This window comes from Rhinolophus ferrumequinum, chromosome 18 (assembly GCF_004115265.2).
Source record: "Rhinolophus ferrumequinum isolate MPI-CBG mRhiFer1 chromosome 18, mRhiFer1_v1.p, whole genome shotgun sequence".
NCBI lineage: Eukaryota > Metazoa > Chordata > Mammalia > Chiroptera > Rhinolophidae > Rhinolophus > Rhinolophus ferrumequinum.
In genome coordinates, this window is record NC_046301.1 from 29,913,107 (window position 1) to 29,937,566 (window position 24,460).

Genomic DNA, 24,460 nt, shown 5'->3' on the forward strand with positions numbered 1-24,460 from the left:
TCAGGCAGCTGTCATTTTTTCTTGTGGTAAAGCCTTTTTATACATTCCCAAGCACTTTCTAAATTTTTATGTCTCAGCTACTCCGGATTTGTAAGCCAAATATTAAAGCTTACTAATGATTGTATGTAAAATGATATGCTGTCTGGTATTTGCTTGAAAATATCCATTCGAACAGGGGAGGTCTGAGGGGAGTTGTTAATTATTCACGCTGGATGATGGGTACATAAGCATTTGTTACTCTCTTCTTTCTGCCCTGTACATGTTTACAAATTTTCATAATAAAATGTTTTTTAAAACCACCATTAAAAATTGTATGTTAGATATATGCAGGTCTATGTATATTTATTTTCTTAGTTTTTTTATTTTTGTAAGGATTAACAGGAAGCTTAATAGTATTTATTTCTGGACAGAAAAACTGAGAGCTATTGGTTCTAGTGGAGTTTTATGACCTTTTTCACCTCCATGTATTACGTATTTATATGTGTGTGTGTGTGTGTGTGTGTGTGTGTGTGTGTGTGTGTGTGTGTATTTAATGTATATCAGGTCTGGAAGACGTTTCATTTCCTCATCTGTAAATTGGAAATACTAATAGTATCTAGCTTAGGGGATCATGAGGCTTGTGTACCTCTGTATTTTAACACATTTTTTGTTTTATTTTAAATAGATATTTTAGATAGATACACTGGGTTCTGTGTGAGGTGCTAAAAGAATGGTAAAGGGGGCCCTGTAATAGCTATTTCTAACTTTTGAGAATTCTTTTTGGTATCCAGATCTGGGCTTCATGGTCTCACTAATTGGTGTTTGCAATGTTCCCTGTTACCTCTCCCTTTGATGGCTTGCTTGCTGCCTGTGCTACAGCTAAGCTAACTCTTCACTCTCTTATGCTTTGCTTTGCTTCCTAAATCCTTACACTCCTTGTTTCTTATTTCTTTATGCCTTTATTTAAATATTCTGCCCTTTCTATGTTTACCATGATTGAGTGAAACAGATACATGCTGAACTGCACGATGTAAATTCAATTGTAAATCACCATTGACATGCTGGATTCACAATTAAGCATTTCCCGAAGTGGGAGTAGAAGTTGGGAGTCAATTTGATAAAATCCATCTATTGTAATTTAAAATGTGTATACTCTTTGTCACAACAATTTGCTGGGAATTTATCCTAAAGTTATATTCACATGTGTACGAAGATGTATGAAGAAATTGTGGCTGGTGTCTGAGTGGAAGAGAAAGAATTTGGAGTGGGAGGCAGACATCTTTTATTGTGTCTTTTGAAATTCTTTTCTTTTGCCTTATACGGTTACGACTTTTGATATTAAAGAGAAAAACTAGGGTAAAAAGAGCCTTCTTACCACCGGTGGGTAACACAGCATCTACAGTTCTTATTCCTAGTGGATTTTTCTGGGTTGTATTTTTCTTCAAGGGTCAGTCAACAATGCTGACAATGGGCTTCTTCATTGTTCAGCCTGACTGTGTGGGATTTTTCACAAACTAACTATTTGATAATTTGATAATTGAATCATTTGATAATTGAATCCATTTCTGATAGTAGGAACTTTTATAATTTTATTGCATAAATGTATGCATTTATTTATTGCATAGATGCATTTATCCTCCTGACCTTTGTTCCATACACATACCCATCCTTCACCCCAACTCTTGATTACCTTTTCACGACCTGTTTTTGCTCCATGCTTGTATACTTCGATATATATATAAGTAATGTATGTATGTGTGTGTATGTACATATCTGTATATACACATTGATGTGAGACATGTATAAAAGAATTTTTTCGTTGTAGTTTTTCTTTTTAAACACAATCATACTCATTTGATTGCATTTTGCTTTTTAGACTCATTTGCGATGTGCAGATCTCACCAAGTCATCTGATAAAATTCTAGTCATTTATCCTTTTTAATGACTGCATTGTGTCAGTTGGTTAAAATATATTGTAATTCGTTCCTGTATTGATTGAAACAACTCTGTTTATAGAAACAAAAAATTGGAAAATAAGTGACAATAAACATTCTTGTACATATTATATGTGATTACTTTTATTTCTGTATGATGGATTCCCAGGAATAGTACTGATAGGTTAAAGGTGTAAATACTTTAAATTTTAATATAAGTTGCCAGATTGCTTTCCAAAAGGATGTCATAATTCACATTTAGGCCAATGAAATATAACAGTACCCTTTTGAGGAGATATTATCAGTCTTTTAAATTTTTGCTAAAATGATATCTCACTGTTAAATTGTTATTTTCCTAATTTCAACTAAGTTGAGTATTTTTTTATAAACTTGACAACTTGGATCTTCTTTTGCTGTACATGTCAAATATTTTTTTCTGATTTAATTGCTTAGTTGGTTTATGGTTTTTTTCATAATAGGAAATTTTAAACTTTTTATGTATATCTTTTAAAGTTTCTGCACTTTGTTAAGAATATTTAGAAGACTTGTCATCTTCTAAAATTTTTAATGCTGTGATATATTTTTTTACATTTGACTTTATTCCACTTGAGGTTTATTTTTTATATATATAAGATAAAGACCTAGTTTTTTTGGCTCGATGATAACCAGTTTTGTGATGATTGTTTTAAAAAATTATTTATCCTTTCCTGCTGAAATAAAATTTAACCTTTGATTTGTACATTTTCTTATATGTACTGGAATATATATTTAAATTCTTTATTCTGTTCCACTTATCTGTGTGTTTATTCCTATGCAAGTTCCATATTGATATGTGTAATGTTTTTTGAATATATTCCAATATCTGGTCGGTGAAGCCCACTTTTGATTTTCTCATTTTCACTTTCTTGGGGGTCTTTGGACTTTGTGCTTTTATAACTTTAAGAGCCTATTTTTAAATTAAAAATCTTTTGGGCTTATTTCTCAATACAGTTATTCATGCATATTGGGAAAAAGTTCCTACTGTGAATGAAATATTTTCCCCATTTTTCTAGGTGTCTCCTGTTAAACTAGGGGAAATTTTTATTTTAAGTGTATCATACCTGTCCTTTATTTTATTAATTTCAGTTTTCTTTTACTAGAATTGCTTGAGTTTTCTAGGTATTTCATCAGATTATTAGTAAAAAGATATTTTTTTCTTTCATTCCAATTTATGCCAGTTAGTTTGTTTTTATGTCTTCTATGTTTGCTATTATCTTCAAGTCATTGTTGAATTATAAAGAGTTTATTGAGTTCACTGCCCTAATTCCTAATTTTAGTCATTTGATTTATTGAATGAATAATAACATTCATATAGTTAAAATAATAAAAATATTCCCTGTGGACATCATCTTTCCCATCCCCGCCCCAATCTATCCATTTCCAACTCTGTTTTCAGTTCCACAGATACCAAATTTTCATATAGAAGCAAATTCTTGACGTAGGTATAGATATATATGTAATGTACAGACATATGTAAGTATATCTATAGTGTGTGCATACAACCTTAATTTTATTTGAAATAGTTTTAGTGTATTGCTATTTAAAATACTTGCTATTTTTCCCAAAAAATGTTTAATTTTTTTCTATTGTTTCTCATAGAGCTTTTATTAAAAATGGCTGCTGAATTTTACCAAATGCCTTTTTAGCAGCTGATATAATCATGATTTTTTTCTCCTTAATTTGTTTATATATTGGATTATATTCATTGCTAAAAAAGAACCACTCTTCCATTTCTGCAATAAATTACAGTAGTGTATTATTTTTGATATGTGGCTGGACTTTATTGTCTTAATTGGATGTTTTTTATTTAGAATTTCTACATTTAACTTTCAAGTGAAATTGGTTTATTGGTATGTTTTGTGTACTACCTTTATTAGATTTGGTATTGAGTTATTCCGACTTCATAAAATGAATTGTAGCATTTTCTGTAATTTTCTATGGTTAATGTTATTAGAATTATGGGTTTTTTATTTTGTTTTGTTTTTAAGATTAAGAATCTGATGAGAACCCAGTTGGTCTTGATGTCCTTTTCTATAGCAGAGTTTTAATTATCTGTAATTTATGGTATTTGGTTCTATTCAAGAATTCATTTCTTGGGTCAGTTTTGAAGTTTCCTGTTTTACTGGGAAATCATTTTTCCCTTTTGAGCCTTTCTACTCCTCATACGTACATGTTAAAGGTCAGGAACACAGGTTTACTGAATTCCCCAAACATGCCTCATAATCTGCTTTAACTGGTCCTTCTCCCAAGTCTTTTCTCCACTGATTCTCACCTCCCTTCACACCTTGGTTTGATGCAAATCTTATTCTACTCTTCAGATAAAAGCTGAGATCTCACTCTGAGAAGCCTTCCCAGTTCTCTGTAACCTAAATTAATTTCTAAATTGTTACTCTCATAAACCTTTTATTTTTAGTCTTATCACATTAGGCCTTTTATTAGGTGGTATGTGTGTGTACTTTTTATTGGACCCTCCCTTACAGTTTAATAAACTGCTGGGATCACATCTTATGATCTTGTGCCTATGTCAGGGCACATTGCTACTTAGTATATTTTAACTGAATTTGAGCAAGAGTGAAAAATGTGTATTGACCAGTAATCAGTTTTGTGGCTTGGTGTTGATATTTTGTCTAGGGATATGCAGTCAGCAACATCTTCAGTAGATTTTCTTTGTACTTTATATCTTCTTTTTCAGGACAGGTATTTCTTAAGTCAGCAAGAAAATTAAGTACAACAGGAACTTCATTAAAGCTACAGTTTAGGATATGCAAATGTGAAAGCTTTCTACCTTTACCTTGTACATTTTGCATATATCGTTAGTCACTGTTAGACACTTTGGTCTTGCTTAATATATTAATGATTCAGTGCTGAATGTGTATTTTAATGTGAGAGTTTTTGACATCAACATTTTACACTTTCGTTTAATTTATAATCTTAACTTTGAGTTAATGGAAATATTTGCCTCTATAGATTGTGGTTTGAAATTGCTAATAAGTTCAGTCAGCAATACATGATCTTTAGCTCCTAAACCATGAATAGTAGATTTCATTTTCTGTTAAGATTTATGTCTGAATTTAAAGGGGTCAGAGTGTCCGAATGGCGCAGGAAGCAGTAGCATGCTAATCAGAAGAGGGAAGTACTAGACGCGCTCCCTCCATTGTTAACTTCCACTGTGTTCAGTGATCTAAATGCAGCATAGGTATTCATCCCTTTTTAAATTGGTGGTAATAGCCCCTGCTACTTGATAGTTTGTGAAGTGCTTCATCGCTACCATTTAAAAAATGTTTTAACTTCTTGTAGCTCTTTGAAGAAGTTGTCTATAATCCTTGTTTGATGGATAGGGAAATTGAGACGTAGAGGATTAAGTCAATCAAGATTTGGCTAGCAGTAAAATAAGTAATATACTTGGAACTAGACTCCAGAATTTACCCCACAGTTGCAATCATGCTGTAGTATGTTTTTTGTTTATAGGATTCTGCTGAACTGCACTGATGTTATTATCAAAAAGTTATCTTGAATGTCACTATAGTGTATATATTCCATTGCACGTTTAAATCTGTTTCTCTGGGTGGTGTCTGGTAACGGGTATGATATTCATTCCTTTTCCCAAGTGAGTAATTTTGAAAGCTATCACTAGTATTTTTTTATTTTTAAATTTTGCTTCAAACCATTGTTTCACCAATGTTTCATTTCAGAATTACAAAATAATTTTAAAGACCTGATTAGCTGATGTTAGCTGTTAATATCCTTGAATTATATAATTAAAAATTTTATTCAACACTGGATTAACAAGTGTTTCTGAATTTTCTGTCTTTATTCTACAGAATGGTAAATAAATCTCATCATCTCTAGAAAGGATATTGATTCACCTCATGTAAAGTATGCTGAGTTCCTTCCCAGTGGTGTAAGTATCTAGTCCTCTTAATTTTTATCTTCTCTATTGTTTTTATAAAGTTGAGAAATCATTATGATTATGATTCAAAAATGATAGCAGACTTTTGTAGAGTTGAAAGAATTGTTTTCATAATCGTGGTAATTTCTTTGATGAATTTTCAAATCTATCAACTTTCTCTTTCACCATTTCTGTTTTCAACTTTGAAGTCTTGACATTAATTTTTAATTGAACATAAAATTACTCTCATTATTTTAAACTGCTTAATAGCCTAGAATCATGTGAAATAGATGTTTAGCCATTTGAGAGAGCTAGTGTTAGATTCCTTGTGACAAGCATGTTATTGGAAGAATGTTAACCTTAATACTGCCTTTTGTGTGCAAACTCCTAGCACCTTAGCTATTTTCCTTTACCTACTGGGGATAATAATGTAGTTAAGCCTATTAGCTAATGTAGTTGCTAAAGCCTTTCTTTGGAGTCAGGCGAAAAACACAAATTGAGATGGTGGTATTATGTTGAGAGTTCTTTCATGCTAGGATATGAACTGTAACCACTAGTTCATATTAAATAGGCCTCTGAATAAAAATATTCCAGGAATTTCAGATATTAGAGAAGATAAAGCATCTATTAGCTCATTAAGTGCATCTTTAGAGTCTAATGCAGAGTGCCTTTAGCATAAGTATTTCTAAAATTTGGTGCAGTCTCTGTTTCGATTAAATTCCTTCCGTTTTGGTCGACAGTTCCATAACCCAGTAAATAGACATTAAGATAGGTTTCCCTAATTATTTAGGTTTTGCATTAAAGGTTTTTTCCTCTCTCATGGACTGTGGTGTATCAACAAGTCTTAGGAATAGGCCCAGAAGATGTGAACTGTAGCCTGAGTTTATGCTAAGTAGCTGTGTCCTCGGGAAGTGGGAAGGCATTGCATGGCTTTGGGCTGTAGTTCCTCCCCCTCCGTTTTTTTTTTTTTTTTTTTTTTTTCATAGCTCTTCTCTGAGCTAAAATGTAAGCATGATGAGGCCAAGAATTTTTGCCTGATTTGTTACTTCTTGTGTCCTCTGTGGCTCATGCATGGCCTGACATATAGGCAGCCCTCAGGAAATCTTATTGAAGAAATAATTTGTGTCTAAATGATCTCCAGTTCTCTGATTCCACACCTAATTTATATGTCCCTCTATAAACCTGCATATTTTTACTTGTATTTTTTTTTTCAAATATGGGTGAGGTGGCTACAATAAGAAATCTCAATCTCAATGATAATTTAGAAATAACTATTAAAGTGTGATTGGAATATAATCCTATTTTTCTCTAAGTCTTTTTATTAAGAAAATAATATTTTTATACTGTTATCTATATACAGTCATACCCTGTATTCTTATGCTTTTATCAGTTCTCCTATTGGTTAGGATTATAGAATCATTTTACCATACTGTCAAGGCTCAGTCCTGAGTAAATCTTCATTTCTTACTTATTCTCATTTCTTGTCATTTTCTTACTTTAAGACTGCCACTCTTTTGATGGTGATATTAATCTGTGAAAGAAGGTAATGTGCCATAAATAGCAAGAAGGGCCTGAGTACATCTTTAGTTGATGAATATTATGATTGACTCTAGAATGTGTTAAATCATCATGCAGTAAGCACCATGTAATCAAAACAAAACTAAGTTATGACTAGGCTATATTTTGCCTAGTCATTTTAGATAAAAAGATAAAAACAGCAGAGTCAAGCTGAAGAAAATTCTATGTTATCAAATAAAATCTCATTAAGTGTGGATGCTTTACAAGTTAGGAAGTAATATCTTTTTTACGCACGTGATTTCACGATTAATCATTTGTGACTTCTTTAACCGTCTTTGCTCTACATATTTGTAGAATTTAGTTTAAGAAAGTATGTTCTGGACCTCATGCCATATCCAAGAAGGGTTTAGGTACATATCCAAGTGGGGGTAAAATTTATTGTGAAATAGGTTTACTCCTGTGATCTGATAGTATGGTCTTTTAGGACATCCGTTGATGAACTGAGATATAATTCCTCAATTTAGTTGTTCTTTTCTGCTTTAAATATTGCCTGTGTTACTGCAGTGCTGAAATTCTTCACACTCATTTTCCATTATTGTTGGCTTGAGTCCGCATTCAGATTACTGATTTAAAGTGGAAGATGTTCCTTATCCTGTGAACATTCTTGGGCTTACATGTTGTCTTTTTCTGTTTTAAAAGAATTGCTAGTATCATGGATTTAGATGATCTTTGTATGTCATTTACTGACATAATTTCATGATTATGTTCTTACATGAGGTAAATTATGAAAACAAAATTTGGAAATGACAGAATGTGTCTGTTTATGTTGATGCACATTGGATATTATTCTTACTATCCAAGAAAGCTTCTAATCTTGGCATTTTCTCAGGAAAATATTGTGCCTTCAGTGTCATACATATTTGATCCTGTTCCATTATATTGTCATCATTCTACTCAACAGGGACCGTAATGTTCCATTCTAGCAGTTGTACATCTTTTTACTTCAGGCGTATCTTTGGGTTAAGGACCTCTCTCGGTGCAAGGCACAGACATCTAAATTAAACAAGGTGAAGCATAAAGGGAAATTTACCCTCTTACATCACAATATAGCAAGAAGAGCAGGGATGCGGCAGGGGCTTAGGAATTCTTAGAACAAGGGGTATGAACACGGCAGAGCTTTCTCCTCTGCTCTGCATTTCTTGGTATGTCTGCTTCCTTCTCCTACAAACTAGCTTCTTCCACGTGGTGAGGAATGTACCAGACTGACATCTTCCTGCAACTGAGTGCAGTTGTAGTGACTGTCCGCTAGTCTAACCTGAGTAAGTTGAGGAGAGCAAGGCTTGGCTTCCTGTGTGTCCGCCTCATTGGCCCGGAGGGAGGGTACTATGAGTGGCAGCCCCAGGAACGTGTGATTGGAAACAGTGAGGCATTCTAGGCAGACGAAATAATAGGTGCCTTCTGTTATCTCTGTATGGCTTTTGGAATGAAAGTGGTTCCCATCATCAGCGAATCTGAAGTGATATAAAATATTACATTGTTTCAGATACTGTGGACTCTTTAGTTCTGATAGTTCTAATACCAGCTTTAGAATGGATACTTTTTAGTAACAGATTAAATTCATATCATTTATTTTAGTTTTATGCTACTATAAAGAGTGCTGCTCCATACAGAGAGAGATTTGAAGAGTTATACAGATTACTATCTGTTCTGATATAAATAGATATGAAAACATTGTGAGGGCGTAAAAAATTTATTTTCCTCCCACCTCCTAAATTCTTCTAGCTGACCTAATAATCAAATTAATAACAAGAGACAAATTAACAAGACAAAATGTCCAAAGTTTATTATATGAATGTACATTTGGGGGTGTCATAATGAGACCTAAAAAGGCATTGAGCATTGAGGTTTTTATGCCATTTTGGACCAAGAAGCTGTGAAGGGCAGAGGGCTGGGATTTCGATGGGAAAGCAGGCGATTCCTAGGGAGCCAAGAAAGAGTGGAACACATGGCAGACAGATTCTTGCTAGGCAACCCGGAAACAATGAGACATGGAGGAGAATCCAGCAGAACAGGTTTTTGTGTGGATCCTTCCTGGCTTCCATACTTCATATAAGTCTCAGGTGAAAATCCTCAAGTGAATATGCTAAGGTTCCCTTCTTGCAGCAGCAGTCCTTCCTATATGACTTCCCTTAGGCAGGAAAGGGGGGAGGAGGGGCCATCAAAGATTCTTTCTGAGTTTTTTGTTTCTTCATAACCAGCTTCAAATCAATATCCCAAAAGGCACATTTTTTGGGTGGCAAAACTTTGGTCCCTTCAATATCATGATTGGTTTGGTTTTTGGTTTGTTTGTTTGTCCATATAGTAAAACAGTTCTTAAAGTTTCATCTTTAAAGTAAGGGCAGGACAGTTTATGAAGTAGTTTGAAAACAGAAAGACTAAAGTGAGCAAGGGACAGGCCTACTTCATTTTTAAGGGAAAAGAATAATGTACAGAAATCCCAATTTACCGAATTAATAAATTAAGGGGTAAGTTATTTGTACTACCAAAGGGATGTGGCAGCTACTTTTATAAAGAACTTCCTAGGATTAAGGATTAATATACAGTATTCCCCCCTTATCCAAGGGGGATATGTTCCCAGACCCCAGTGGATGCCTGAAACTATGGATGGCACCGAACCTTATATATATACTGTGTTGTTTTTTCCTATCTATACATACCTGCGATGAAATGTAATTTATACATTAGGCATTGTAAGAGATTAACAGCAATAGCTAATAATAAAATAGAACAATTGTAAAAATATATTGTAGTAAATGTTTTGTGAATGTTGTCTCTCTTAGCAAATTAGCACGAATTTCTTTTTCTTTCTTCACAATTTCACAGATAGAAGATTCTATCCTACCATAGCTCTTACCAACCTCAGCCTACGATTTTTTTTTCTTTCCTTACTAAGTTGAGAACTTTCACCTTTTTACTTCAAGAAAGCATATACAGCTTCTTTTGGTATCTCCCAGTTTTCACATCACTGCTCTTGTGCTTGGGGGCCATTATTAAGTAAAATAAGTGGTACTTGAACACTTGATACTGCGACGGTCTGTCTGATAACCAAACGGTTCCTAAGTGACTGATGGGCAGGTGGAGTGTACACAGTGTGCAGACGCCGGACAAAGGGCCGATTCACGTTGTAGGCAGGATGGAGTAGCAAGGTGCAAGATGGCGTCATGCTACTCAGAGCAGTGCACAATTTAAAGTGTAGGAATTGTTTATTTCTGGAATTTTCCATTTAATATTTTGGGACCTTGGCTGACTGACTGCTGGTAACTGAAACAATGGAAAGCAAAACTGTGGATAAAAGGGACTGCTGTATTACTAAGCACTGGATAGAGTGGACAAAGGGCTGAGGGTTAAAACAGAACCTAAAGTGTAAAGTGTCTATAATAAGCCATTAGGAAAATTGTCATATAGTTTTTTCAACAAGCCTTAAGTGTAATATCCATACTGAAAAATACACAAATCAGTAGTGTGCAGCTTGGTGAATGTACCTGTGTAATGTAACGAGCATGGAACATACAACATGACCAGCCTGCACAGCATTTCAATAACACATCATTTGTGTTAAGCAAGGTCTACTGTTCTTTTGAAATTGGTCAGGAGAAAAAGTAAATGAGTTGCTCTGGTTGAAAGCTGTCTCTTCTCTGCCAACCAGGTGATGACATATTATAGGGGGATATACTAAGCTAACAAGAAAATTAGTAGAGTACAATTGTAATAGCCAAAGCATTTACAATAATAATTGGAAATAGTCCAACTGTCTAAAATAGAATGGATAAACAAACCTGTGGTATATTCCTACAGTTCCAGCAATAAAAAGGAACAAATTGCTTATACACACATTCATCATAGATGAATCTCAGAAACTTCATGCTCAGTGAAAGAAGACTTACATGAAAGAGTATACAGAAATTCCATTTACATGATTTTCTAGAACAGGCAAAACTAATCTGTGGTGGAAAAAATCTGAGCAGTGGTTGCCTTTGAGGGAAGGGGACATAGAAGGAACATGAGGGAACTTCCTGGTGTGATGGCAATATTCTGTATCTTAATAGGGATTTGAGTTTCACAGGTGTACGTACTTCTCAAAACTCATAGAATGATAAATATAGGATTTGTGTATTTTCTTTTATGTAAATTTGGTTTCAAAATAAGAAAAAAAGAACCTGAACAAACACTGAACTCTAGTCCATGATGTGCACGCAGAAGTATTTAGTGGGAAGTATACAAGTGTCTGTAACTGATTTTGAAATGTATCAAAAAATAAGATAAGTAGAGGGATGGGTGCACAAGGGAAGGGATAGTATGTGATAAAGCAAGAAAAATGTTAATGGTATATAATGTAAGTGGTTTGTATATGGTTGTTTACTATAAGTTTATTTCAGCTTTTAAAATTTTTTCATTATAAAATGTTGGAGGAAAAAAACCTAGGCCTCAAGAAAGAAAGTAGTAATCATAAAAATAGGACTTTTATGATAGATAGCAAGTGACAAGTAAGTACTGGAAGAAAGCAGAAGATAATGTGTATAGGTGTAAGGCAGGTAGATACTCTGGCCCATGGGCACAGATGTCCTACAACTTGTTATTTTTGGTCCACAAAATGTGTTTGTTCTTATTTTTGTTTATTTTTATTTTGAATGAGCCAGCCTCTAAAACTAGAGTGATTTCACGTAAAAATTCTAGATTTCTGCCTGCTTATTTTTAAAAGGATTTGAAAGGCAAAAATATCAATGGAATAGAATAGAGTATCCAAAGGTTAGATATAGTTTGTGTGAAAATTTCGTATATGCTAAAGATGGCATTTCAGATCACAAGAACAGAGACATATTACTCAATAAAGCGTGTTGGACAACCAGCTATCCTTTTGGGGAAAAGAAAAGCTCAAATCCTTTCACACTCATTAAGTAAATATAAATTCTAGATGGAGCAAAGAGTTTAAATGTTAAAAAACCGATTACTAGAACCCCTAGTCCATTAGTAGAATGGTTTTATCTAAGTAGTTTTAACTGGAGACTTAAACGAGTACAATAGCTTATGTCCCAAATCATGATTCCAGTAAGTCCTGCCATATATCAGAAAGCAGAATGATGTATACTTTTGGAGTCAGTGATATTTAGGCTTAAATCTGTTTTCTGTTTCTTAATCAGACTTTTTACAAGGTACAAAACCACTTTCAGCCTTGGTTTTCTCAATAATCAATCAATCAATATAAAATTTTATTAAAAATCTACCACAGAGGGTTGTTGTGAGGATTAGATGAGATTACATTATACAAAACTGTGGCCCAGGGCCTTTGTAGATGTAAATGTTCAATACATTTTTAATATAGATGGAGGACGAAACAGATCTCCAGTAGTTTAGGGATGGGCCTAGAACAGATGTTTGCCTGTAAAAGATGAGAAAATGTCTTGACATTTATTTCCATCATCAAATACTTAATTGAGAGCCTCCTACATTCCATACATCCTATTTGGTACTAGAACTATAAAAATAAAAATAGAAGAAATTACCACTTTAAAAATCTTAAATAGGAAAGTCAGATTTTGTAAGGAAGAAATTCAAGTAGTTAGAATTTTTATATTTGACAATTCCCTTAACATTGATAGAGGCATGCATTGCTTAACTATGGGGATAAGTACTGAGAAATGCGTCGTTAGGCAGTTTGTTGTTATGGGAACATCCTGGAGTGCCCTCACCTAAACCTAGATGGTATCGCTGACTACACACCTAGGCTACGTGGTATAGCCTATCACTCTTAGGCTACAAGACTGTACAGCATGTTACTGTACAAGCATCACGAGGCTGAATCAAGCACAAGAGAAAAGGATGCAACCAAGAGATGCATTAAACACAAAATGTATGAGGCTACTTACTGCTGGCATAACACACCTTGCTGTTTTATAGCAAACATTTTTTTATAAGCAGAAAAAGTACACTCTAAAATAATGATAAAAGTATAGTATAGTAAATACATATACCAGTAATATAGTCGTTTATTATTATCATTATCAAGTATTATGTCCTATACATAATTATATGTGCCATACTTTTATATGGCTGGCAACGCAGTAGGTTTGTTTACGCCAGCGTCACCATGAGATTTTGATGGCTATTATGATGGCTACAGTTTCAGTAGGTGAGAGGAATTTTTCACCTCCATTACAATCTTATGGGATCACCATTATATATATGGTCCATCCTTGACCAAAACGTCATATATGACTGTGTTGTTATTAACTCTGAAACATTTTCTGATGTGCTACAGTATCTTGTGTTAAAGGAAACAATGTAGGAGCAATTTTCTAAGGAAAATGAATAGTTCAGTTTGGCTACAACCATGAAAGAGCCATTTCTCAGGACATCAATTAGCAGAGAATGCATTACAGAGATGAAATACTCACACAATTGCTAAGTGGTGGGTGAAATGGTACTTAATAAGGTGGTTGTTGTTGTTTTTTACGTACCTCACTTTTCCATTTAAATATTTTTGCTGGTTATTAGTATTTGCTTGGGCTTAGCTTATCAAATCGTTTGTTTACACTAAATGAAGTTATAGAGTTCTAGGTCAGTTTTGCTGATACTTGGTAAAACAAGATAATACAAACTATTTTTTCAGCAACTTTATATTAATACTGTAATGTAGAATAATAAATTTGAGGTGGAAAACAACACGTGCGTAATTACATAGCCTGGGCTTAATACTGTACATACTTAAATCTGTTATTTTGGTATTACTGCCGTGACTGAAATTTTGGTTCATTATAATAATATTAATCATTTTCAGTAAAGAAATTCATGTAGAAATATTTCATCTTCTGCTGAGCATTCTCTATAATGATATGTTCTTTGGTAGATATTGTAAATAAAGGGACTCTTTTCGTTTTTTTTGTGTGTTTTTTTTTTTAGTTTGTTGGAAACCATGTCTCACTATACGGATGAACCCAGATTTACCATAGAGCAGATAGATCTGCTTCAGCGCCTTCGGCGTACTGGAATGACTAAACATGAAATTCTCCATGCCTTGGAAACTCTGGACCGTCTTGACCAAGAGCATAGTGACAAGTTTGGAAGAAGGTCCAGCTATGGAGGGAGCTCATACGGGAATAGTACCAACAATGTTCCAGCATCTTCCTCTACAGCTACAGCTTCCACCCAAACCCAGCATTCGGGAATGTCCCCATCGCCTAGCAACAGTTATGATACCTCCCCGCAGCCTTGCACGACCAATCAAAATGGGAGGGAGAATAATGAGCGGTTATCCACATCCAATGGAAAGATGTCCCCAACTCGCTACCATGCAAACAGCATGGCTCAGAGGTCGTACAGTTTTGAAGCCTCAGAAGAGGACCTAGATGTAGATGATAAAGTGGAGGAATTAATGAGGTTGGTTCCTTTGCTTATTCAGAGTCCCCCAAATGTCTGTGTCCTTAGATTGCTTTTGAGTAATAAACTATTTCAGCTCCTTCCCTATAAGAACTGTGATTTCCCCCTGCCCACTTGGAAGATGAAACAAAATTTTCAAATTTTATGTTTTTAATTCAGATTTTCTCTTCTCTACTTCAGCCCTTTCACTTTGCTGCTTCATAAGCCTTTTTCAGTTTCTCTCTTTATCAAAGCAAAGATTAGCCTTCTCTTCATGGCTCTAATTGCTAACATCTGAATTTTTAGCCTTGCTAACAGACACATCCTAATTCTTAAATCCATTGTAGGTACTTTCTCGAGGGGATAAGATGATTTTATCGTGGTACAGAATATGTACAGTCTTAATTTTCGCCTCCAACATACCAATCAACAAAATAATATTAGGTACCTATTATATAAAAAGGAGTGTTCTTAGGAAGAAAACGACATGGTTTTTACTCCTGAAAAGCTAAAGTTCTAATTTTAGCAGTAGATGCCAAATATATATATATTTAATGTTATCTATTACAAGATAATATAAGCACATAGAGTTTGAAAGACTGGGGAAAGAAGGAGAAGTCCACTTTCAACAGGGGCAGTTAGGAGCGGCTTCACACGGGGCCTGGGACTTTTGGAGGGCAGCAACCATGTGGTTTTGATTGTTGTGTCCCCAGGATCTGAACTGTCTTTTGTACACGGTAAGGGTGTAATATGTTAAGTGAATGGATGCATTTGAGCGGAACCTTAAAAGACAGCCTCTGTTTTGAAATATAAGAACTTTATCTACAGTTAAGGGAATAGTAAACGGTAGAAAAGGCAAGGCATGTTTTGTCTTACAAGGATTGCATGTGGGCTAGACTATGGTAAAAGGATAGTATATTAGGAGGCAGTACAGGTTTTGGAAGGTTTGGGTTCCATACAAGTAATTTATGTTACTTTGGCTGGAGTTAAGGCATCTGTACAGGTCTTTAGGAATAGAGACGATAAAAGCATTGTGTTCGGTAGATCATCACCACAGGCATACCTCGTTTTATTGTGCTTCGCTTTATTGCACTTCACAGATATTGTGCTTTCATCAACATCGAGGCAAGACCCTCTACCAGCAAAAAGATTATGAGTCACTGAAGGCTCAGATGATGGTTAGCACTTTTTAGCAGTAAAGCATTTTTTAATTAAGGTATGTACATTTTTTAGACATACTGCTACCGCACACGTAATAGACCATTATAGTATAGTGTAAACGTAACTTTTATATGCACTGGTAAACTAAAACATTCATGTGACTCGCACTATTGCGGTATTTGCTGCATTGCGGTCGTCTGGAACCGAGCCTGCAATACCTTTGAGGTATGCCTGTGCTGTAGCAGGGAGGAGAGGCTGCAGATAGATTAGTTACAATACAGAATGAAAGAAGCTGTAGCAGGAATTTGTCAGAAATAAAATTAAAACCTATAATTATGAGTTATAGTTATTCCTAAAGATTTTAAGACTTGACAATAGTATAATGAAGACTTAATGTTGCCATATGGAAGATCTATCGTTTAGTACCACAATCGAGTAATACCTTTTAAACAAACTGTCCTGAATTTATTTTCAGGATGGAACGGCCTGTATGTAATTCTGGAATGGATGGACTATTGTATCTAGATTCCAATGTAATTCCTGTAATAAATAGTTTCATAGGACAGCCATAGGACCCTATTATTTAGGTTTTCAAAACTCAAAAGTATGTAAGATCGATTCGGCTTTGAATTCATTTTCACTTGTTAAAGCAGCTAGCCAAAGTTCGGATGTTTCTTTTGAATCTATCATATATTTCACTGTCAGGATTAAGAGAGAGAACCATTTGGGCAAATAAAAGTTACTTCAGTCATTGAATTATAAAAAGGTTAGCTTTTAATTATCCTGAGTAGAGAGCATGTCAACAATAAAATTTATTTGTTAGGATGCTAGCCTGTTTTTTGTTGTTGTTGCTGTCACTAATCAGTTTTAATAAACTTTGAACATAACAGTTGATTCCCAATCATATATTAGACTAACAGGAAGTTTGAGAAAACTTTCTTTTTAAAAAAGGCTCTGGAGGATTGGCAAGGGTCTAAAACTTGAGGATTAGCTCTTAGATTGACACAATATTGTAATTATGTCTTAAAAATAAACAGAAAACCTATTTAGCAATGACTAGGATTTGTACTTAAATCCTGTGGTTACATTGTTATAATAACATTGTTATTACTATTTAATTTACATACTTCCACTTGTTGCATAGTTAGGATACTTTATCTTCTTTCTTTTCTCTGCTTCTTTCTTAGAACTGCTATTTTGGTGTCCTCTAATCATCTAGGGGTTTCATTGGACCTTCTGGCTCGGTGGTCCTCTGCCATCACGCCCTCACCCACACCTGCATTCCTCTTTCGTGCCCACTTATCATTTTTCTCAAGTTTGCAGATAATAACAATCCTTAGGTAGGAGGGAGAAGTTTATTGCATGACTGTTCTTACTTTTGATCATTACAACCGTGCTGTGAGGTGGAGCAGAAAAATTGAGATTCACAAAATTAAATAATTGGCCCAAGAAAAACTTAACTAAATACGAAGTGGCAGAGCCTGAATTCTAACTCATGTCTTTATTACCAACGTGCCACTGTTATCTGTTGTCTCTGTAAATAAATTTTTCATGTTTATAGATTTCAGTAAGATTTTAGGAACAGCGGTGAATGTAACTCAAGATAAAGGGTGAATGCTTTAATGGGCTAAGCACCGCTGGCCCAAAGCCCACGATATATGCCACTTCAAATCAATCACCTATTAATCAAATGAATTTTTATTTGTTCGAATATTAGAGAAATTTTTGAGCAGCGGATCTTTCTGAGGGTCCTGTGCCCATGTAGGGCTATATTGCTGATAACTAAACCCTGCGGTGGTATTATAGTGGGTTGAATTTGGTAGTCTCTGGGTGGGGAGAATGGGTACCTGAATGCCTTCCTGCCTTCTTTTCTACAATTCACCTCTTGCATGGTTACATTGCCAAACTTCCAGAGCATTGAAGATATATTTTTCAAATCTTGTAACTTATTTAAATCCACACACTTAACTTTTAGTAATTTCAAGGTACATAGAGGAAGTTTTTTTTTTTTTTGTAGAAATTGATTGTTATAACTATACACCTGATCAACTTGTTAAGAAAGAAAGTAGCTGCTACTTTTTCCATTTTTGAATTGATCAGGGGAAAAAAAAGGAAAGGAAACTAGAATATTAATTCTCAACAAATTGTTGAATGTAACATTTGAGGAAGTACTTTAAAGCTAAGACCTAGAATGCAGACCCATTTCACATGTTAATATTTTTAAATGCATCTGTTTACATATACTTCATATATATGTATATATATCTGCTAATAGTGTACATCTATTAAAGTGTATCTGTTCTTTTGTGTATCTATTATAAAATAACAATTGAAATGAGGTTAGTGTTAGAATAATGTCTTAGCATTTTATACAAGATTCCAAGACTTTCTTCTGAGTTCGTTAACTATAACCCTAACAATAGATTATTTACTTGTGTAGGTAGGGTACTTATAGTTGCATAGGTTATAATATTCAGTTACCATGTTGTTAATACATACAGAATAGCTTTTCTTTTCAAGTTATCTTTAAAAATTTTAAATTATGCTTTGTTTATGAGTGGAAATTACAAGGAGCAGGTTTTTATTCCAATGTGAAAGAATTTGTATGTAACTATATTTTTCCACCTGTGTAATAGTCTGTCTTCCATCTCTGGAAGTCTTTGAGATAAAAGACTACCTTTAAGGGAGTCCTAAAGAATGTGTAGTGGATATTAACCAAGGGAATATGGAGGTTCTTAAAGCATACCACTTTTAAATATATGGTCTTTAATATACTTTGTTCCAGAAAAGAAAGTGTAGGCAACCCCCGTATAACATGGCACTTCTATAACACAGTCCGAGAATTGGGGAAACCCTCGTACAACATGGCATGCTAGAACACGGTTTCACTTTAACACGGCTTGAGAACTAGGGAAATCCCCGAACAATACGGAACGTAATAAGAGCTTTTAAGAGCAAAATATATCTCATTTGAAATATTTCATTCGAGCGTGGATGCCGTATCAGATTTGACTGCAGAATTTTAAAATTTATTAGGATTTTAAATCCATTTTGTTCGTGGAGTATTAAGTTCAGAGGATGAAGATAGTTTGTCAAAAAGAAAACACCCTCGGTTAATGGTGTTTAGTAGTGATGACGAAGAAAACATTATTTAATACATATTAATGTTATACTTTTGGTGCAAATTGCTTTAATAAAGATATTTCTCTTATAAAAAGATAATAATATGGGTGTTTTTTTGTTTTTTTTTGGAACCTAACCCCCTTTTTTGTGCTAGTTCTTTGTTTCATGTAACACGGATTCCCATAACATGTCATTTTTTAGGAACCTAGCAACCGTGTTATACGGGGGTTACCTGTATTGCCACTTTTGGCTAGCATAATAACTCTTTCCATTTTGATTTGGGAAATTTAAACATATTTGAGAATAAGAGTTTAGAGCTGTTTTATGAATTATATAGATCAGGTTTTCTATTTCACAACCTTTTATCTCCAACTACAGATTTGTTCTTGAACGAATTAAGCTCTATTATGTGCAAACCCCATGATGAAGAAGACATAATCTTTGTGCTAAAGGACTTTACGGGCTAGTGGAAGAGATAAGACCAGATCAGAAACAACTATAATACAGAATAGCATGTAACATATTAGCATGTGGGTAGTATAATTGAATTGTTAAAGTGCTGTTGGAAGAAAAGATCTTTTTCAGCTCTGAGGATCAGGGAGAACTTTCTGAATAGATGACAGTCAAATTGTATCTTTAAAAAGGGTGATTCCACAAAGAGGTATTACTGATTAATTCATCCAGATTCACTTAGAAAGGTCTGTAGATAACAATGGAAAGTTTAGCAAGTTATAAAAATAATGGCACTGGAGGGTAGAAAGGAAGAATTTTATCCTCATGTGGAAATCACCCAGATAGATGAATCCAGCATGGCTGTGATTTGGAAAAGGCAGTAGGAGGAGATGATGTGGTTAGATGCAAATAGAGCGGTAGCTCACATCGGATGTAAGCTGTGCAGTCAAAGATCAGCCTACATCTTTGATTTTAATTCCGTAAGACTTGAGTAGAAATCATGGAAAGTGTGAGATTTTTATAAGCGAAGGGAGGAAAAGGGATTTATTCTCTTTAAAGAGGATTTCAAATTTCAGATGAAGAGAGGAAGTAAGGAGTAGGAGAAAAGGAGAGATTTAAATCTGGACTAAACAAAGGAGTTTTTCACCAAGAATCTGGTGATTTCACAGGGTACAGTGTGTACAGTAGGAGAGACAGGTTGTTAAAGAATGAGGAGAGAATAGGGGGAACATGTGAGAGTTGAGAGAGCAAAGCCAACCCAGTAGAATGGAAGTCTTTGAAATACATAAGAGAATTGGCCACAGTGAAACTTGAATGCTGTGACTATCTTGAAAGTCCTTGGTAAAACCAACTGAATGCCACATCACTGCTGTGTCTAAAATGACTTTCTAGAAATCTTTCCATGGTGTCTTCAAGTACCCACTACAGATGTTTACCTCAGCCTTCTGTAGTTACAGCAGATCATTTGTTTCTTCTTTTGCTGGGATTCTTTCTAAGGTTTTAAAAAAAAAAAAAATAGTCATTGTTTATGTAGTGCTGTTATAGTTCCAAAATTTTTTACATTGTAGAGTTTATGATTTTATGTGTTATACACTCACAGGCACACACACACAGTATTGAATTTCATTTATGTTTAATTTCAGTGCTTAGAGAAAAATCTTAAGAGCCTTGTGACGGGGGTATTAATGTTATCAGTATTACCTACCAGGTGATGATGCAGTGTCCAGGTTTATCAAATGACTTGCCCAAGCACACCCTCATCTTTAAGTCTTATATTTTCCTTCAGTTCAAAAATGCTTCTCTCTGGTAAAACAGTTGAGTAAAGAGGTTATTACTGTTTTTTAATTCATTATGGTTACTTACAAAGTTGCCAACTATCTAAAAATATAGTCTGTGAGCGGGTAAATGAGTTGCTGCTATTTTGCACACATTTTGGGGTTCCTGCTGACCTTTTGCCGTGCTTGGTAATGTCATACTGCAAGGCTGTGAATAATTCACAAACTGGATATTCCCTGTTGGAATAATTGAGTATTATCTCCTCTGTATGATCGAGTGTCTACTCTCACTGGATTTGATTTAAAATAAATTGATTTAAATTCAAATTCAAATCAGTAGTCAAGAAAATACCATTTAATCATTTTTCCCACAAAAGCACATTTTTTAATTTAACCTTAATAAATATTCTCTTACACTCAGGTTTTATTTTCCTAGAAGGACACTCTGTAGATTGAAATGCAATGTTTTATTTAAAATTTTTTTCACATTAGTTTTGCATCTGTGTCAGAAACCAAATGATTTGGTTGTTTTGTGTACCTCAGCCAATTGAAATAGATACTGCTGAAGTTATCCCTTGCTCAACTGATTATTGATGGATATTTGAGAGCTGTTTAGTCTGCATTGCCTATATTTTACTCAGCAGTGTATTTTGTTTGACTTTAAAGTGTTTTTATTTCTGCCTTTTTCTTTCAAATACACAATTTTAAAATGAAATGAGAATGCATATTTTTCAAGGAAATATTTCAAATATAAACTAGCATTTTGGAAGGAATCTAGCCAGTACCTAAATCAAAACTTAGATCAGTATGAGAAATTTTAGATATTGATTAGGCAGCGGAGTCTCTGTTTTCTCCCACTAGGAATCTTTGATTAGGATTTCCAACGAGTAGATCCGGAACATACTGTAGAGCTTCAGATTGTAAGCTGTCCCTACTGTCATCTCTCTGCTCTTTTCCAGAATTCCCGAAAGGGAACATGGAGTCCACTCACAGCCCATCCTCACCAAGGGGCTAAAATATCAGCTCTAAATTAAGTCACAACTGATTCCTTTTAGGTGGGATACTTTTCTTGGCGTTTCTCCAAATGATCTGTAGAGAGACTTGAGCTTCTATACAGAGTTTGTGGTTCATTCACAATATGATTTGTAAAGATTTCATGATCCCTTTGTCTCAGATCAAGGGTCAGCAAACTTTTTCTGTAGAGGGCTAGGTGGTAAACATGACTGTGGCCAAGATGCAAAATTGAGAGTATAATATTGAGAGTATAATATTTCTCTCTTGAATGCAAGAGAGAAAACAAATAGGCACACATTTCTATTGACAAAATTCAATATAGAATAATAATAATTAAATACAGTTTTAAAAATACAGGCCTACTAGTGGGAAGAATAGAATTGCAGCAGGAACAATAATTAGCTTTAATTCATGTTTAGATAGTGTTTCCTGCCATCAAGTTGATTGCAAATGTTCATCTGTGGAAATGATTCTTAGCTCATAGGTTGTGTAAAAACAATTGGGAGGCCAGATTTAGCCCATGGGCTACAGTTTGCTGACTCCTGTATTAGATTATAAGTTACCACTATTCTATATTGTTTGGAGACTTGAACAAAAATCAGTGCTCTATTTATTTAATCCTTTTGAACATAAAGCATTCAAAGAGAAATCAGTCACTGTTAAGTATAATTTAAATAGTGTTTTGGTAGAGAAACAGAACTCTTGCCACTCATTGTCATTGTAGTGAATGTCTAGTCTTTTGAGAATTTGTTGAATTTTTTAAATAAGTAAAAATTATAAGGCATCTTAGTGGAGGAAAAATTAGGTCTATAATATGTAATCCCAAGGACACAGAAAATAGTGTAGTTTTAAGTATGATGTATTCTGTATATAACATGTAATAGGGAATTAATAAGTGCCTTTTTGTATTAAAGTTTTATATGCAGCTCACCCCACTTAAAAATTTTTTTGATTTATACCAGGAAATAAGGCAAATTAAAAAGCAAAGCCTTTCTTAAAATGGCTAATATTTTAGCAGTTGTGAGAGTGATGATGATTTCTATTCTTTCAACAAAGGTTTTAAAATGAACTGCACATTATTTATGCAGTTGCATAGTTAACATGCGACCCCACAATCTACTCACAACTGATTTTTGTTGTTGTTGCTTTTTATTTTTCTAGGATTTCTGTCTGTGTAAGATATATTCATTTCCCCAGTAATGAAACTCTGTGTATACCATATGGCAGCCTTGTTCCTAATGTGAATTATACACAGCATGCGATTAACATCCTCTGGTATGAACTTTATATCTACTGTGGCATTCACTCAAGCGTCTGTCTGACAGTGTGGTGTTTTAGGACTTGAATATCTGGTGTTTCTCGGTTTGTTTTAATTCCATGTTTCACACAGGCTTGGTCTGTATCCCTTTATTTTTGTGTCCTTTCTTTCTGTGTCCTCCCCACCTCTGCTTCACCTTTCTTAGCAAAGATGAGGATTTCTACCTTCAACATACATTGTTGGTCTTGTCTTCTGTTTTTGTTAGGAGGGACAGCAGTGTGATAAAAGAGGAAATCAAAGCCTTTCTTGCCAATCGGAGGATTTCCCAAGCAGTTGTTGCACAGGTAACAGGTAAGAGCTGAAGAGCCCTTTATTCTGGAATCATGTCTCGTCTCTGCCTTCTGGTGCAGATGTTGGGTTATTGCTTGCATTTCTGCATTGCAGGGCAGATCTGTCAACTTAGGCATAATAATGTATGCCTGTGATTTAAACCCATTGTCTCCGATATCATGGAACTTCTCCAGTGTTTTTTTTTTTTAACTTGTGCTAGTAAATTTTAATAGCATTTGTAAAGAGCACAAAATCCCCTATTTTATGGCTAAAAAAAGGGTTCTCTGGGTTTTCTTGTAATTGTGACAGAGCTTATGACACATGCACATCCAACTGCTATCTACATTTCATATATTTAAAAGCTTTGCAGTCCTCCAAATCTAATTCTCAGTTTTACCAATTAAAACAATGATTCATGAGAGCAAAGGAAGTTGTTTTCTGTATGTGAAAGCTTTCCTCAGACCATTACTGAGAAGATACGAGTTACCATTGTCTTCTCTTTGTTTTTTATATCCCATCCCATTACCCACCCCCGGCAGCACCATCCCAAGTATGTGGTGTATATGTGTCATTCTCTATTCAGATTGCATTTTTTATGACGCTCTTAAATTTTGGGGTAGCATGTCTTTTCTTTATTGGTATGTCGTCTTCCTTTTTTGGATATCAATAATTTGTAAAACCAACTGTGCTTTAGTCCTTAGAGGAACCAGAAAGTCTTTCAACTACACTTTGTAGTTGATTCATCGTTGTATATTGTACGTTGATACATGTGAAAATTAATTTGGTCCCCCCCCCTTTTTTTTTTAACATGCCACTAGCAGCTCTGTGACTTTGGCTTTTTTAGCCTCTGCGCCTCAATTTCTTACCTCTACAATGAAATAACTGGATCTGATCTTCAACTGTACTTTCTAGGTTTAAGATATTATTTCTCTTCTCTAGACATTGATACATGTTGAAGATAATTTACCTAAAAGGTTGTTATTGACCATTAATTTGGTTAAATATGAAACTTGAGATTTCAGAAGTCTTAAATTTTTGTCTCAAGGATTTAAGGTCAGCCAGTGTGTGTGTGTGT

General features: G+C 34.5%; 1 protein-coding gene across 10 annotated transcripts in view; it reads left to right on the forward strand.

The window, feature by feature from the left end:
- HMBOX1 (homeobox containing 1) overlaps positions 1-24,460 on the forward strand; it is a 185,228-nt gene that overhangs the window by 56,650 nt on the left and 104,118 nt on the right. For all 10 annotated transcript variants that reach the window (XR_004425653.1, XM_033135064.1, XM_033135058.1 and 7 more), the window contains exons 2-4: positions 5,774-5,853; positions 14,317-14,793; positions 23,321-23,406. Coding sequence is in view for 9 of the 10 variants with exons in the window: in XM_033135064.1 (XP_032990955.1) it covers positions 5,831-5,853; positions 14,317-14,793; positions 23,321-23,406 (586 nt within the window). In the remaining variant the exon portion in view is untranslated. The remainder of the gene's footprint in view (positions 1-5,773; positions 5,854-14,316; positions 14,794-23,320; positions 23,407-24,460) is intronic.